The sequence below is a fragment of the Chelonia mydas genome, chromosome 11 (genome assembly GCF_015237465.2).
Source record: "Chelonia mydas isolate rCheMyd1 chromosome 11, rCheMyd1.pri.v2, whole genome shotgun sequence".
Classification (NCBI taxonomy): domain Eukaryota; kingdom Metazoa; phylum Chordata; order Testudines; family Cheloniidae; genus Chelonia; species Chelonia mydas.
The window spans coordinates 43,687,811-43,701,383 of NC_051251.2; the positions used below are offsets into that span (position 1 = coordinate 43,687,811).

The 13,573-nt window shown below is 41.0% G+C and overlaps 1 protein-coding gene across 2 annotated transcripts in view; it reads left to right on the forward strand.

Moving 5' to 3' along the window:
• Positions 1 to 13,573, forward strand: part of AGPS (alkylglycerone phosphate synthase) — a 161,874-nt gene that overhangs the window by 133,859 nt on the left and 14,442 nt on the right. For both annotated transcript variants that reach the window (XM_043524751.1, XM_037913198.2), the window contains 3 exons: positions 1,832 to 1,921; positions 11,016 to 11,115; positions 11,706 to 11,763. In XM_043524751.1, the coding sequence (XP_043380686.1) occupies positions 1,832 to 1,921; positions 11,016 to 11,115; positions 11,706 to 11,763 (248 nt within the window). The remainder of the gene's footprint in view (positions 1 to 1,831; positions 1,922 to 11,015; positions 11,116 to 11,705; positions 11,764 to 13,573) is intronic.

Genomic DNA, 13,573 nt, shown 5'->3' on the forward strand with positions numbered 1-13,573 from the left:
TGAGCTAGCCAGCAGGGGAAGGAAGTAGGCTTCATTTTGTATTACCTAATCTTAAACAATCATGTGGTTTAAGGTTTATATACCAGCTCTTCCCCTGCAATGGGGCAGCGCAAAATGGCCTTGAAGCCAGTTTGGCTAGCTGGAGTTCCCCTGCACAGGGGAGACCACCCCTTCCTACAGCCCAACCAGGGAGCATGGCTAGGATGTCCTTAGACTCTGCTGATCCTTGGCTGCCAGATATCCCCTTGGGCAGCTGATTCAAATTACATTTACATTTAGCTCAGTGCAGATGCCCCCAGTATTATTATCTCTCTATTCTAAGCTTCACCTCAGCTCTCCGCCACAACTGAGAATCAAGTCCTAAACATATTTAAATAGGTCAAATTCTGGAGATCTCAAGTGCTATGTAACCTATTTGCTCTGTACATTTTCTTTTTTTAAAATTCCTGTTTACCCCACACGTTAAACAGATTCTTATCAGTTTTGGTCCCCTGATAGCTTATGATTATAGAGTTGATAGGAAATTAAGTTTGAAATGACTTGCGTGTGTTCAGAATCCCAACAAACCCAGCATCCTGGTTCTTGGATTTAGCAGCTACTATAACACTGTTTCAGTCCTTGTTTTAGAGGTTGCTGTTTCCTTCTCTAAAATGTGTCGGTGGCATGAAGGATTTTAAAACAACTGAAATTTAGTTAATTATTATCTTCCTTATAGAAATTTAATTTTCAGCTAGTGTCAAAGTATCCAGTCACTTGAGTTAGACTTTTCTCGTTTTCCCCTTTACAGTTTGGTGAGCAGAGCAGAGTGAACAGGTTTTTACATCTGTTGATTCAAACCTATTTTTCACTCGTTCTGCTCACTTACTAACTCATTTCCGGATTTTGCTTTGGGGCCTGTACCTTCCTTCAGAGTCTCTACCAGCGTGTCACTGTAGATTAGCTGATAGACATTTTGAGGAAAATTATTTTAATTTCAAACGTTCCTCCCTCCAAATCCAAATGTTTTTTTCCAAATACAGATCTGTATAAAACTTCTAAACTTAAACAATTGTTAAATAGCATTTCTCTAGTTCTGTGTGAGAGCCTACCTGGAGTGGTTTAAATTAAATGAAAAAACCCACCTTTCAAACTGTGTTTCAAAGTTTTGAATGCACCTGGATCAGTCCCAGAGAAATGCAGTAATAAAATTAAATAAATATCACTGGTTTTATGACTTATTTTAATAGTTTAGTGCCAAATTATAATTTTAATAAGATTCTAGCTGGTAAATTAATACACACCTTCAACATCTGGAGGAATTTCTTCTATCTCAACCTTGCAACATATCAAAAGGATGTTGTATTGCATAGTGTACATGTACATGCTTCTATTTTGAATTGTTTTCTAAGCTACTGTGCCAAACACCTTTGCCCCACTTCAGCTCAGAAGAAAATATCCAACACATTCCTCTTCACTGATAGTACAGTGCTCTCTTATGTCCTCTGAAAAAACAGTAGAGTCTCAGGAGCTAACATGTACAATCAAAATTATAAACTTGTCACCCAATAGATGCCCAGAAGAGGAATAGCTCTATTTTTATAGAGGTCTGATGGGCATTATTTTTTCTTATGCTTTTTTTTTTTTAAATGAAACCAAACCTAAACTGATTATTAAAGTGTATTGTTTTGGACTAGTGAGGAAGATTGTTGTAGTTGTATGTGAGTTTTAAACTAGAGGCATAAATGTAATAAAAAGGGAATATTGCTAATTGAAGGCAAATTAGTGCATAGAGTGCTGCATAGGAAATGTTTTAAATTTGTTTTATTTTTTTTAACTATATATTCTGTTACAGGGTTATAGACCTCTGCAGGAATGTAAAGGAAAGAATAGTGAGAGAATGCAAAGAAAAAGGTGTCCAGTTTGCTCCGTTTTCCACCTGCAGGTGAGACACACATCAACTTTGTTTTCATAATTCTGGGATTTTTTTTAGCAGCTGAAGTAAATTTTACTAGTACTATATTTTTACCTATACTTCCATACACAATAGATAACTTAACCTACTACTAGTTTATCCAAGTGGCGCAGTTTAAAGTGCGTCCACTAATGATCTTGCTCTTGCTCTCTAACCTATTCACTAGAGTTATCACTTCAAGAGTTTATAGTGGCACTTGGTTAGTCTTCTGACATTTATTTTCTGTATATCCACCAGGCAGCTAGGTATAACCAGATAGACTTGAGCCCTTAAACTCTCTAATAGTCGTAAGATTGATTGACATGAAGAATGAGTAGAAGACAGGTCAAAATGTTTAAGACTAGTTGTAAGAAATGAATGTAAATCATGTGAGAAAACAAATGTAAATTAACTTCTTGTTCATTGAATTTAAAATTCAAAATGATAACAAGCTATGAAAATAGGTATTTAAAACTGATAAACATTTTTTCTAAAGGGAAATGTTAACTTGAACTGTTCTGTTAAATCATTTGTCTCAACTGCTTTTAATGAAGTGATGTAAAGCAGATTATATTTTTAGAGTGAATAACTGCAAGTGATACAGCCTACGCTTAGTGTTAGCATATTATATGCAGATTGTTAGTGTTCTATCCTCTCTAAAATGCTAGCAACCTGAGAATATCAAGGGACTGAAATAAAGAGCTATGTTGTGTAGCGCTCTGATAGCCATATCAACCATCTCTCTATAGTTACCATGGACAATTCAGAACTGTTAGTTCCCCATGGAATATGACAAAGGAATGCAATGCTCCCGTGGTTAGGCCTGTTTTTTTTCAACCATTTTTATTAAACTTTCAACTGAGCTAATTAAGATGGGTTTGTCTGTGGGAGTATTGTCTTCAGTACTTCAGTACCCAGAGGTACTAATGTTGATTCCACTGACCTTCTGTTAGCACAGGTGATTTTTTTGTAAATGTTCTCAGTTCAGACAGCCTCCAGTATTTACCTGTAAGTGGATGTTTAAAAAGCAAGATTGTTTCTCAGTTTTTATATAGCCCCTCTTTTGCACCTTGTGACTTACATATACAGGAATCTGTGTTTTTACCGTATTCTTACAGCCCTGATTTCAGTAACTAGATAATAAGTTAATTACATTCCATCAATCATGGGCTGGGCCCAGTGTTCATGAGATATGATGGCTTTTGGGAAAATAAGTTGAGAAACTAGTTAATTGTCTTTGCATCTTTTCCTAGGTATGCCAAGTGGGAATCTACAATCATGAATTGAAAAGCTGAAATGAAAATTGACTTAAGCACAGATTGTGCTTACTGCCCCAGTAGCCAGGTTAAGGGGGATAGTTAGTGCAGAAGCAAGTACAATTGAAGGGGGGAATCATTACAGTCTTCTTGTCACTTCCCAATTTTGCTGAAAATATTGCAGAGTTGATTGTTCTGTGATACCAGAAGTGTCATTGTAACCCATTGTCTTGATGTCGCGCATTGCATCCTGCAAAATGTTCAGCAAACTAGAAAGAGCCAAGAGGATTTGTGAGGGTTCCTCACCACTCCTTGAATTTAATTTAGCTTCTGTGCTGAAAGTCTCAAAACTTACGCATTTTTTGTGGTCATGTAAAGTAAAGATGTAATTAACCACATTGCACTCAGTTTTATAGTAAACACACTAGGTCTTAAATTTTGAAAAAAGGATGGAAGAGGTTGACCAAGTTAGCTTGAATATAGCTTGAATATAGCTTGAATCTGGACAACTGGTAGCAAAACATCAAATTTATCAGTTAGTTAATTTAGTAGAAAATGGCCTTATCCCATTTCTGACTTGCATTCTAGACTTTTCCTAAAATAATGAGACCTAGTAATGTCTTCATGTAGAGCAGACAACAAACTTTATGCTTTAACCCTACACCCTTCACATTTTCTTGTCACCAGTGCATCCTTGTTAACTTGGTATATCCTTTGTAAACAGTAGTAATAATTATTGCCTGTATTGGGTATTCTAGCTACATCTTAAAAACCAGCTTAGCTTGTCCCCTTGCCTTTACTTTCATTTTAACCACCCAAAGCTGCTCCACATCTGGTGGTTCCATATTAACAAAGATCCTCAGTTCTGATTCTGTTCATCATAACTTGTCCTATATGATTTATAAGTTTTAGAATGTATTTTTTTATTATCCTAGAGTCCATCCAGAGTTGTGATGCTGCAGTAATCTTTATCTACTGCTGTTGAGCTCCTGTCAGTCTCTTATTCAAATCCTTTTACTGACTTCCTTTTGCCTTACATTCAAGGCATTCAGATTAAGCCAAGGTGATAAACTGGGCATAATAACCTAGATAGAGAGAAGCTTTATTGATGTGTGCTCAGTTCCCCCCAAATCTTTCTCACTTCTTCCTGACCTGGCCAAACGTTCCTCCAAGCATCATTATCCTACTTTTCCACTGCTGCCCTTATGCTTGGAGCAGTATGCCTCTTCTAGGATACCATTCAGTATCTCTTCATGCCGATCCCTCCATAATACAATCCTTTTACAAGGCATCTACAGCGATAACCCATCAGAGAAACTTAGTTATACATCTGCATCACTTGGAGAGTGAGCCTTCCATTTCCTGTCATTAATGACTCTTAATTATATTGTCCAGTTTAGACTATGACCTCCTTGGGGCTGAGACCATGACCACCTTTGTCCAACATTAAACACTTAGTCTATGTCAACACTTGCGAGTGAACACAGTTACTTGTCCATGAACTGTTAGAGTGTGTACCCCATACCTGCACTGAGTGTTCACGTTTGCTGAGCTGAGCATGGATATATGCTGTGCACTGGCATAGTCCTTCATCCACACTGCACCTTTTCAGTACATGACGTTAGTGGTACACAACATTTTGGGGCAGTATCCCAGAATCTTGTGCATCACAAGAAACACTCTCTAGAAAGTGCCTTTCTGCATGTTGCTGGAACTGTATGCTGCCATCACACGTTTGATGATGTCAGCTCCCTGTCATCTCTCCCTTCTGCCAAACTGCATTGGAGACATGGAGCGCGTCCATAATGAGGATGATCTGCTCATGCTATCGCTTCCTGGACAAATATTCATGCAGCACAGTACCAGATACCGGATGGAATTGGTGTGGAGAGATTTCACATGGTGCAAATCGCTGGCCCAAAGGGGGAATGAAAATCCACTTGGATCTCTTGGAACAGGTGTTTTGGATGCCAGGACCACAACAGTATGCCCAGGGTGGACTGCTGCTTCTTGTCCTGGAAAATCATCTTGGAAACCTGGCATGACAACCATAGTTGCAGAATTTTGGAATGAGGAAGCAGACGTTAATCAAGTTCTGTAAAGAGCTTGCACCAACCCTCCAGTGCTAGACCACTCATTTTCAGAAACCCATACCGGTACAGAAGTGGGTGGTTATTACCCTTTGGAAGCTGCCAACACCCAACAGCTGCCAGTCAGTTGCAATCCAGCTCAGGGTTGGAAAGCCAACTGTCAGGGCGGTGGTTGTACAGATTTGTGAGGATATCAATACTGAGATCTACCAACAGGTGGTTGCCATAACCGAAGTCCCTGAAATGATAGCAGAATTTCAGAGGATGCCGGAGCCATCAACGGAACACACATCCCTATACTTAAGCCACTGAAAGGGGCCAATGAATACATGAACTGCAACGGTTACCATTCACTTGTTCTTCAGGGCTTAGTGGACCACAGGGTTTGGTTCATGATGCCAGGGTGCTCAAGAGGTTGGAGGTTGGCGGGTGGAGGAAAGGACTTTATTCCCCCAAGATGACATAACTGTGGCGGGGACCCTGCATGTTCTCTCCTGCCAGAGTTTGTGAAGCCTTACCCCAACATTGCCAACCCAGGTAAAAGGGAATTCAACTACAGAATGGTGGTTGACTGCATTTGGTGTCTGAAATCCCATTGACGATGCCACCTTCCCATCTGGATGCCAGTGTGGCTAATGCAAATCAGATTAAAATGTTGTGCAGTGCTTTGTATAGTTCATGTGAGGTTAAAGGGGAATACTTCCACAGCAAGTGTGCGCAGGACAGAACTACTTCCCCAAGCTTGTACATGCAACTTGATTCCGTTTAGATATTGTTAAAGTAATTTTTTAAAAATCTAAAGTTTTGGGAGGGAATTTACACATTCCTTCCTCACAATGTTTTCTGGCAGTGTTGCTCACAGCACTTATCAAGTGCTATGCATTAGCACTCCCATGGTTGCCAATGGTAATGGTCGGGTGGAGTGGGGGTCGTAAAAGCACCGTCAGTGTCAGATATCTTCAGTGTTGTTTTACTTTTGTTTCCTTCCTCTGTATTGTCACTTATTAACAAAGTCATAAAGATATTTCAGTTAAATTAGCCTCTGTTTTTCTTTGGACGGCAGCAGTTATTTCACGGCTTACTTCATTGTCAAGAACCCCTTTTTTTTTTTAAAATCAGCAAATTCATAGGTAGGGGGAGGAATGGGTTTATGGAACAGATAAAATTGTTTGCATTTCCATGGAACCAGACTTTTCCTATTCCATCCCAAACCTCTGGGAGTATCACATTGATCATACTCAGGAAACAACGTGCACACAAGTGAAATGCACAGTAACTTTTATTTACATATATTGAACCTAGGATCTAAAACTTTAACAGGAAAAACTGAACAAAAAAAATTCCCACCAGGGAAATGGGCAAACATTAAAGTCTGTGGAAATGTCTCCTCTCCATTCCCTTGCCCTGAGAGAGGGAATGGCTGCGGATTATTGTGCAGGGGGACAAACGGAATGTCTTCTGCATGGGGTTTGGGAGTTGAGCTCAAGCTGAGCTACAGGGACAGGATGAGGCTCTTCCCCAGAGCATGGAGAAGGGAGGGGTTCCCCTGCAAGTGGAGGGGCAGAGCATATTGTGCCTGGTGTTGAGCATGCTCCTCCCTGGCAGTGGGGAGGAGTGAAGGGGATCCAGGGCCTCAGCAGCAACTTGGTCAGCTGCTGGAGGAAGAGAAGTGGGAGGTGGTGGTGGTGCCTGCTCTGGAAGAGGAATAGCAGAGAGCATTCTGCCACCAGTTGGACTAAGTGAGTGCATGATCCCCTTCCCTTTTTGCATGCTTCCATTGCCTGTGTTGTCTGTCCGTTTGCAGGAATGGCTCATCCTTCCTCAGAGCCCAGTCCTCCCTTGTCCTAAGGAAATCCAACTGCTCTTGATTCCTTCTGTCTGTGCCAACAAGCAGGTCCTCCAGAGTCCTTCAGTGTCATCTTCTGTTGTCTCTGTGGTGCCTCTCCTGGCTGAATGGGTTCTCTGGCAGCATCGGAATGTCTTGCCAAGTCAAACACAAGGCTGGCATAATATTTCATTTCTTCTTTGAAGAAACCTAAGAAATTCCCATGCACAACATAACTATGCTGCTGAACACCCCAATACTGATACTTTTTAGCATCCGGGAATGCTTAGACTCCTTCCTTCAGACTGCTTTTGCTGCCCATGAGGAGGGAGCTGAGGATACAAATGGTAAGATACTTGCATTACTTTTATTAAAAATGGTTTAATGTGTGCAATGCCTCAGTGGACCACCTGGGGTAGGGTTCGATTCCTTTAAAGTAACATTACCAGTCATCTTTTTCTTCTTTAAAGGCTGGCCATCGTTTGGAGAGTGTAGCAGTTTTGCTATGAATGGAAAAGAGAAGTGGCTTTCCAGCACTGTGGAGGACACCCAGCCACCTATGCCAGAAAAATGTTTCTGCTAATGGTGACCCTGCTACATATTGCTGAGTGGAGGGGTTTGGTTAACTTTGAAGACGGACCAACCACATTTGCCCTGCTGGTTAAAGAATCAGCTTGAATTTCTGCTATACAAAAGATTTGCTAAATTTTGCTTACGCGACTGGATGGCAATTTGAAAGGAAATTAACTAAACTATTCTAAGACACAATTTCCATGGAAGAGGATCAGAGAATCACAAATGCTCCCAACCCTCTCCTGCATTGCCAGAAACTGTGGCCCTCATGTCCAGCAAACAGCATGGAAAGGGATGAAAACAGAGTAGCACCACAAATTTTATTTTCTTCCGTGACCTTTTGGATTAACACCACAAGCTAGTTGCCTCTCCACTACTAAGGGACACAGAATGTTGTTTGTGGAGCCCTAGGAGTGGATGGTTCATCCACCCCTACTTCTCCCGGCTTCTGCAGAATGGCTCAGCATGGGAACAGGACAGATGCCAAGTACTGGGAATGGTACAAAACATTTGAAATGGTCACAGGGTAAATAGACTGCTCTGACTTTCTTCAGACAAATTTTTCCCTTTCCATTCCGGGACTTAAGTGGGCCCACCAACCCCCTTCCATGTGGCTCCCATTTGTAAGGAGAAGGAAGAATGGGTTGCGGGGATGGTGTGTGTGCACCTTGTGCAAGAAAGCTAACAAGTGTCATTAAACTGTTCTTTCCCCACCCAGGCCCTTTTATAACCTGTTCCCCTCCTCCCTCCCCATCACAGCTCAGGGACTGTCTGTCAGAGCTGGCCAAGGTGTGCAGAGACACAAGCACAATGATTGCTCGTTAATATTCTGTTATAGTTTACGCTAAATGCTTTACGGTGGTTCTTGGGATCTCAATAAATCATTTACAGCCGTGTCTTGCTCAGGGACCATGTTGGAATGGAGCGTAGGTGGAATGTGGTGAGGGTTGTGGCTTCAGGAATGTATTTCTGAAGCAAGAGGGGAATATTTTTGGACAGTGTGAGGGTGTATTGTAACTCATCAGTCTTGGTTTATGGTTCCTGCTGTTGCCTGGGTCCTCTTCAAGGGAGGCTTCTGTAGCTGAGTCTGCTGAGTAGAGGTGCAGAGTGACTTGCTCCTCTTCCTCTAGGTCAGGAGTTCTCAAACTGGGGGTCGAGACCCCTCAGGGGGTCGCGAGGTTATTACATGGGGGGTCACGAGCTGTCAGCCTCCAACCCAAACCTTGCTTTGTCTCCAGCATTTCTAATGGTGTTAAATATATAAAAAAGTGTTTTTAATTTATAACGGGGGGGGGGTCGCACTCAGAGGCTTGCTATGTACTCACCAGTACAAAAGTTTGAGAACCACTGATCCAGGTCTCCCGGAGCTTCCTCTGAGGTTCCTGCTGCTTCCATGCCCTGCCCCTCATCGGGGTCCCATTGTATAATGTGGTTGGCAGTGTTCATGATTGAATTCTGGCTCAGTACTTGCAGCCCTGGAGAGCAGTTGGTCCAGTTCCTCAAAGCAAGAGCATATGCTAGGCCCTCTCCCTGAGCAACTGTCCGTCACTCTGATACAGGAGCCTGAGATCCTTCATGCACTCCTGGGACATAGTCCAGTGAACGTCTGCCTTCTCCAGCCTCCATGAAATCTCCCAGTAGGGGGGAATGTTTCAGCTGGTACTTGTGAAGTCATAGAGGACAGTGTACACTGAACATGCAGTGTTCAGCACCCAGATGTGCTCTAAAGACCAGGTGGCAGCTTTTGGAACGAGCTCCATGATCACTGGTGCTAATCAGTACAGTTCAAAGGAGAATTGAAAGCGCTCAATGCACGTTGCTAGTACCTCTGGCAACAGCGAGTCAGAGACCTTTTATAATTTTGGGTAAGGGTCAGGCAGCCAAGCGATCAATGCATTGTGGAAATGGGCCTGGAGGGCTATCAATACCTGTGACCTGCTGTGCGCTCCTTGCCCCCGTCTGTGCTGCACTGTACAACAGGAACAAAGCCATGCCACAGTGGAGGCATGTACATACCCACGCCCCTCATGAATGCTAGCTTTCTCACATTAGACTGTCCCTCAGGAACTGCTTCAGGACGGTAGGGTGGGTAATGGCACAACAACACACGTGTAACCATGTACACTTGCAATTGTAGACACACCATCATAGTGCTTCTGCGTTTTTTAAAAATGGGCATGAATTAATATTTGAAATGAATGGCTGAGAAGTGGTTACAAGACCAAATGAAACACTTAAATAGTCTGTCTCTTCTGTTGCAAGATTCCTTCCATTTGGCTTGAAAAATATTTGTTCTAGATTAGACTTGATTTATGTCTTATGGTTTAAGAAGTATTTCCTCTGCATTAGTGTCATGTTTGCTATAATATAGTTTGTTGGAACTTTATCTGGCTTACATATTTGATTAATTAAGAGTCTTTTCTTTTCAATTAAAGATTCTTGACTTAGGGGGACATTAAATGCTCCTTAACCAGAGCCATATCCTTGATCTTTGACATACTTGTCAGTTAAGTGCTTTCCTAATTTGTACATTAGATGAATACCCATGAGTTAGGTGGAGATGCAGTATAAACTACATGTTTCTTGACCATTCATTCATTACCGAGAATGTGATATTTCAATTATGCCCTTCATTCAATTTTGTGGAAAGTATGTGCTCTTCTTGAGTCTATAGATTTTGTCCATTTTGGATCTGGCAGTGTCCACTTACTATGTTTTTCCTAAGTGCATAAACCCTAATGTCACTAGATGAACTTCACTTGCTAGTTGATGCATAGAGTTATCTGTCCTGAAGAAAAAGAAATGAAACCTTACTCTTGAGGCTACAAACTTGTTTCTAGCACATGGATTTTTATTAGTGTCTTCTGCTTACAATAAAAATTGGCATGCCATATTTGATGCTTGTGTACCAACATAATGCCATCACCAACTAGGAACCTAATAAGTCGTCTTATTGTTATATAAGAACTGCTGCAAGTGCTGTGAAAATGCCAAAATTAAGCATTCTAAAGGATTTATTTCTCAACAGAAATTTTTGGTAGTTTTGGTTTTAAAAAAAAGGGAGGGGGGAGGAAATTGAATGTAATTAGAAATAGTGGTTAAAACTGTACAGTGTAAGCTTTTCCCTTATGCCTTCTCATCCATCTGTTTGGCAGAGGTGGCAAAGGTAGTTTAATCCAGATTCTTCACAATAAAAATATAAAAATGAGACAAAGCATTGTTCAATAATTAGCATAGGAATTAGTGAGATCTAGAGTAATATTGTGAATCAGCTAGTGTTAAACGCTGGGTAGCTTATACGACAGCGTAGTACTACTTACAACGCATTTTTTCTTCAACAGGGTGACACAGACTTACGACGCAGGTGCATGTGTCTATTTCTATTTTGCCTTTAACTACAGGGGAATTAGTGACCCTATACATGTCTATGAACAAATTGAGGTAATGTACATATGAATAACTTCATTTTTTATCTTAAGTGTTAAATCCAATATGAATAAGAGGATTAGCAGAGTGTATTATGGCTCTGATAATTGGCTCCTTGGCTTCTCATGCAGGGAGGCAGTATGATCTTACTTCGCACTGTTTGCAAGGCACCTTCCTAGCCTTGGAGTTTTCTTCCCATCTATTAGTATTCCTGTTCCCTACTACCAGATAATATATCTGCCTGCTCTATCAGTAAAATTGCATTCCAGTTGCTGAGCTGTAGAGAATAATACAAAGACTCTAAAATCTTGTCTAGACTTGGAAATTTATCATAATATAGCTCAGTTTTTTTCTCCAGAATAGCTATTCCAGAATATGTAAAATAAATTCCAGAATAACTATACTGTATAAACCCCATTTGGATATTCTTAGTCTGGAATACGAGTGCCTTTTTCCAATTAGGGGAAAAGTGGATTAAGTTTAATCAGGAAGAGACACTCTTATGTGTACTGTATATTAATAATTAGTATACAGTACTTGTCAGAATCATATAATGTACCAAACTTTGCATTTAACTAACGTTTTTAATGTTTTCTTCAATTTAGACAGCTGCTAGAGAGGAAATCCTTGCCAATGGAGGAAGTCTGTCACATCACCATGGAGGTATTGTTTCTAGTTCTCAATGTTTATTTTATTATAAACCATACAAAATATTTTCTGGATAGTTTTTTATTTTTTAACTTGGAAGAATTTTTCAGAGACATTACTTGAAATTATCCCACAAAATCCTCCTTGTAGGCCATACCTTGCTCCTTTATGAGAATTGCACGGGAAACCTGGCTGGTCTTGGCTGCCTTGCTGCTGGACCATGATGCTACACATTTTACATGTAGTACATTCTTGGGAACCCAGAACATTTGATAAGAGATTTCCCATATGATTGAGAATAACATTCATATTTGACTGGCCCGTATTTTTGTAAGTGGCTTATGCTGATCAAGCACACGTAAAGATTTTTATGTTCATGTACATAGAATCTCAAAATAAAGTAGTAAGATTATAATTTGTTTTTCTTGAAAGCTATTACAAAACCTCTTGCTTTTGTTATCTACATTAATGCTGTTGAGTCCTAAATCCCCCTAGAATATTTGTTGATGGTGGCAAATCTACTGGCAGACCTTTTTATGGCTAGTTATGATTATAGTGTAGAAAATATTTTCTGCTTTGGGTATATAGTACATTGTAACAGTAAAAGAAAATGAGGCTTAGGTTATAGGTTCAAGTGATTGCACATGTCCATTCCAATGTAGGTGCGTGCAGACCTAGAGTACAATCACCGGAAGTTTTTCCCTCAGTGGTATCCGTCAGGTCTGGTGCTCTCTAGTGCTCAGCGACACTATAAAGGGGCCAGCTGACCCCACATTGCTTCAGTTCCTTCTTACTGCCTGTGATGGTTGATGGAACTGTTCCCCTTGCTCTGTGCAGGCATCCTGTTTTCTTGGCCCCAACTATAACTTTCTGTGGTCTCTAATGTGTCAGCGCTAGGCTGGGGAGCTCACCTGTGGCCTTTGATCTCAGGAAGAGCTCGCTCTGCATATCAACATCAGAGCTCAGGACAGTCCATCTGGCATGTCAGATGTTCCTACCTCATCTTGTGGGCAAGTATGTCTTGGTTCTCACAGGTTTCAGAGTAGCAGCCGTGTTAGTCTGTATCCCCAAAAAGAAAAGGAATACTTGTGGCACCTTAGAGACTAACAAATTTATTTGAGCATAAGCTTTCGTGAGCTACAGCTCACTTCATCAGATGCATTCAGTGGAAAATACAGTGGGGAGATTTATATACACAGAGAACATGAAACAATGGGTGTTACTATACACACTGTAAGGAGGGTGATCAGGTAAGGTGAGCTATTACCAGCAGGAGAGCGGAGGTGGGAAAAACCTTTTGTAGTGATAATCAAGGTGGGCCATTTCCAGCAGTGGACAAGAACGTATGAGGAACGGTGGGGTGGGAATAAACATGGGGAAATAATTTTACTTTGTGTAATGACCCATCCACTCCCAGACTTTATTCAAGCCTAAGTTAATGTATCCAGTTTGCAAATTAATTCCAATTCAGCGGTCTCTCATTGGAGTCTGTTTTTGAAGTTTTTTGGTTGAAGAATTGCCACTTTTAGGTCTGTAATCAAGTGACCAAAGAGATTGAAGTGTTCTCCGACTGATTTTTGAATGTTATAATTCTTGACGTCTGATTTGTGTCCATCTCACAGACAACAGGACAGCCATGTTCTATATCAACAAACAGGGAGGGGCTTGTTTCCCCGCACACCAAGTCAAGAGGTAGTTTGGCTGTGGGAATTTTGCATAGCCTATTTCATTTTGAGGCTTCCTTCCTACCAGGAGCACAGAACAAGCTGGTGGAGCGCCTCAGCAGGTCTTCGATCATCACAAGTGGTCACTTCTGCTGGATATC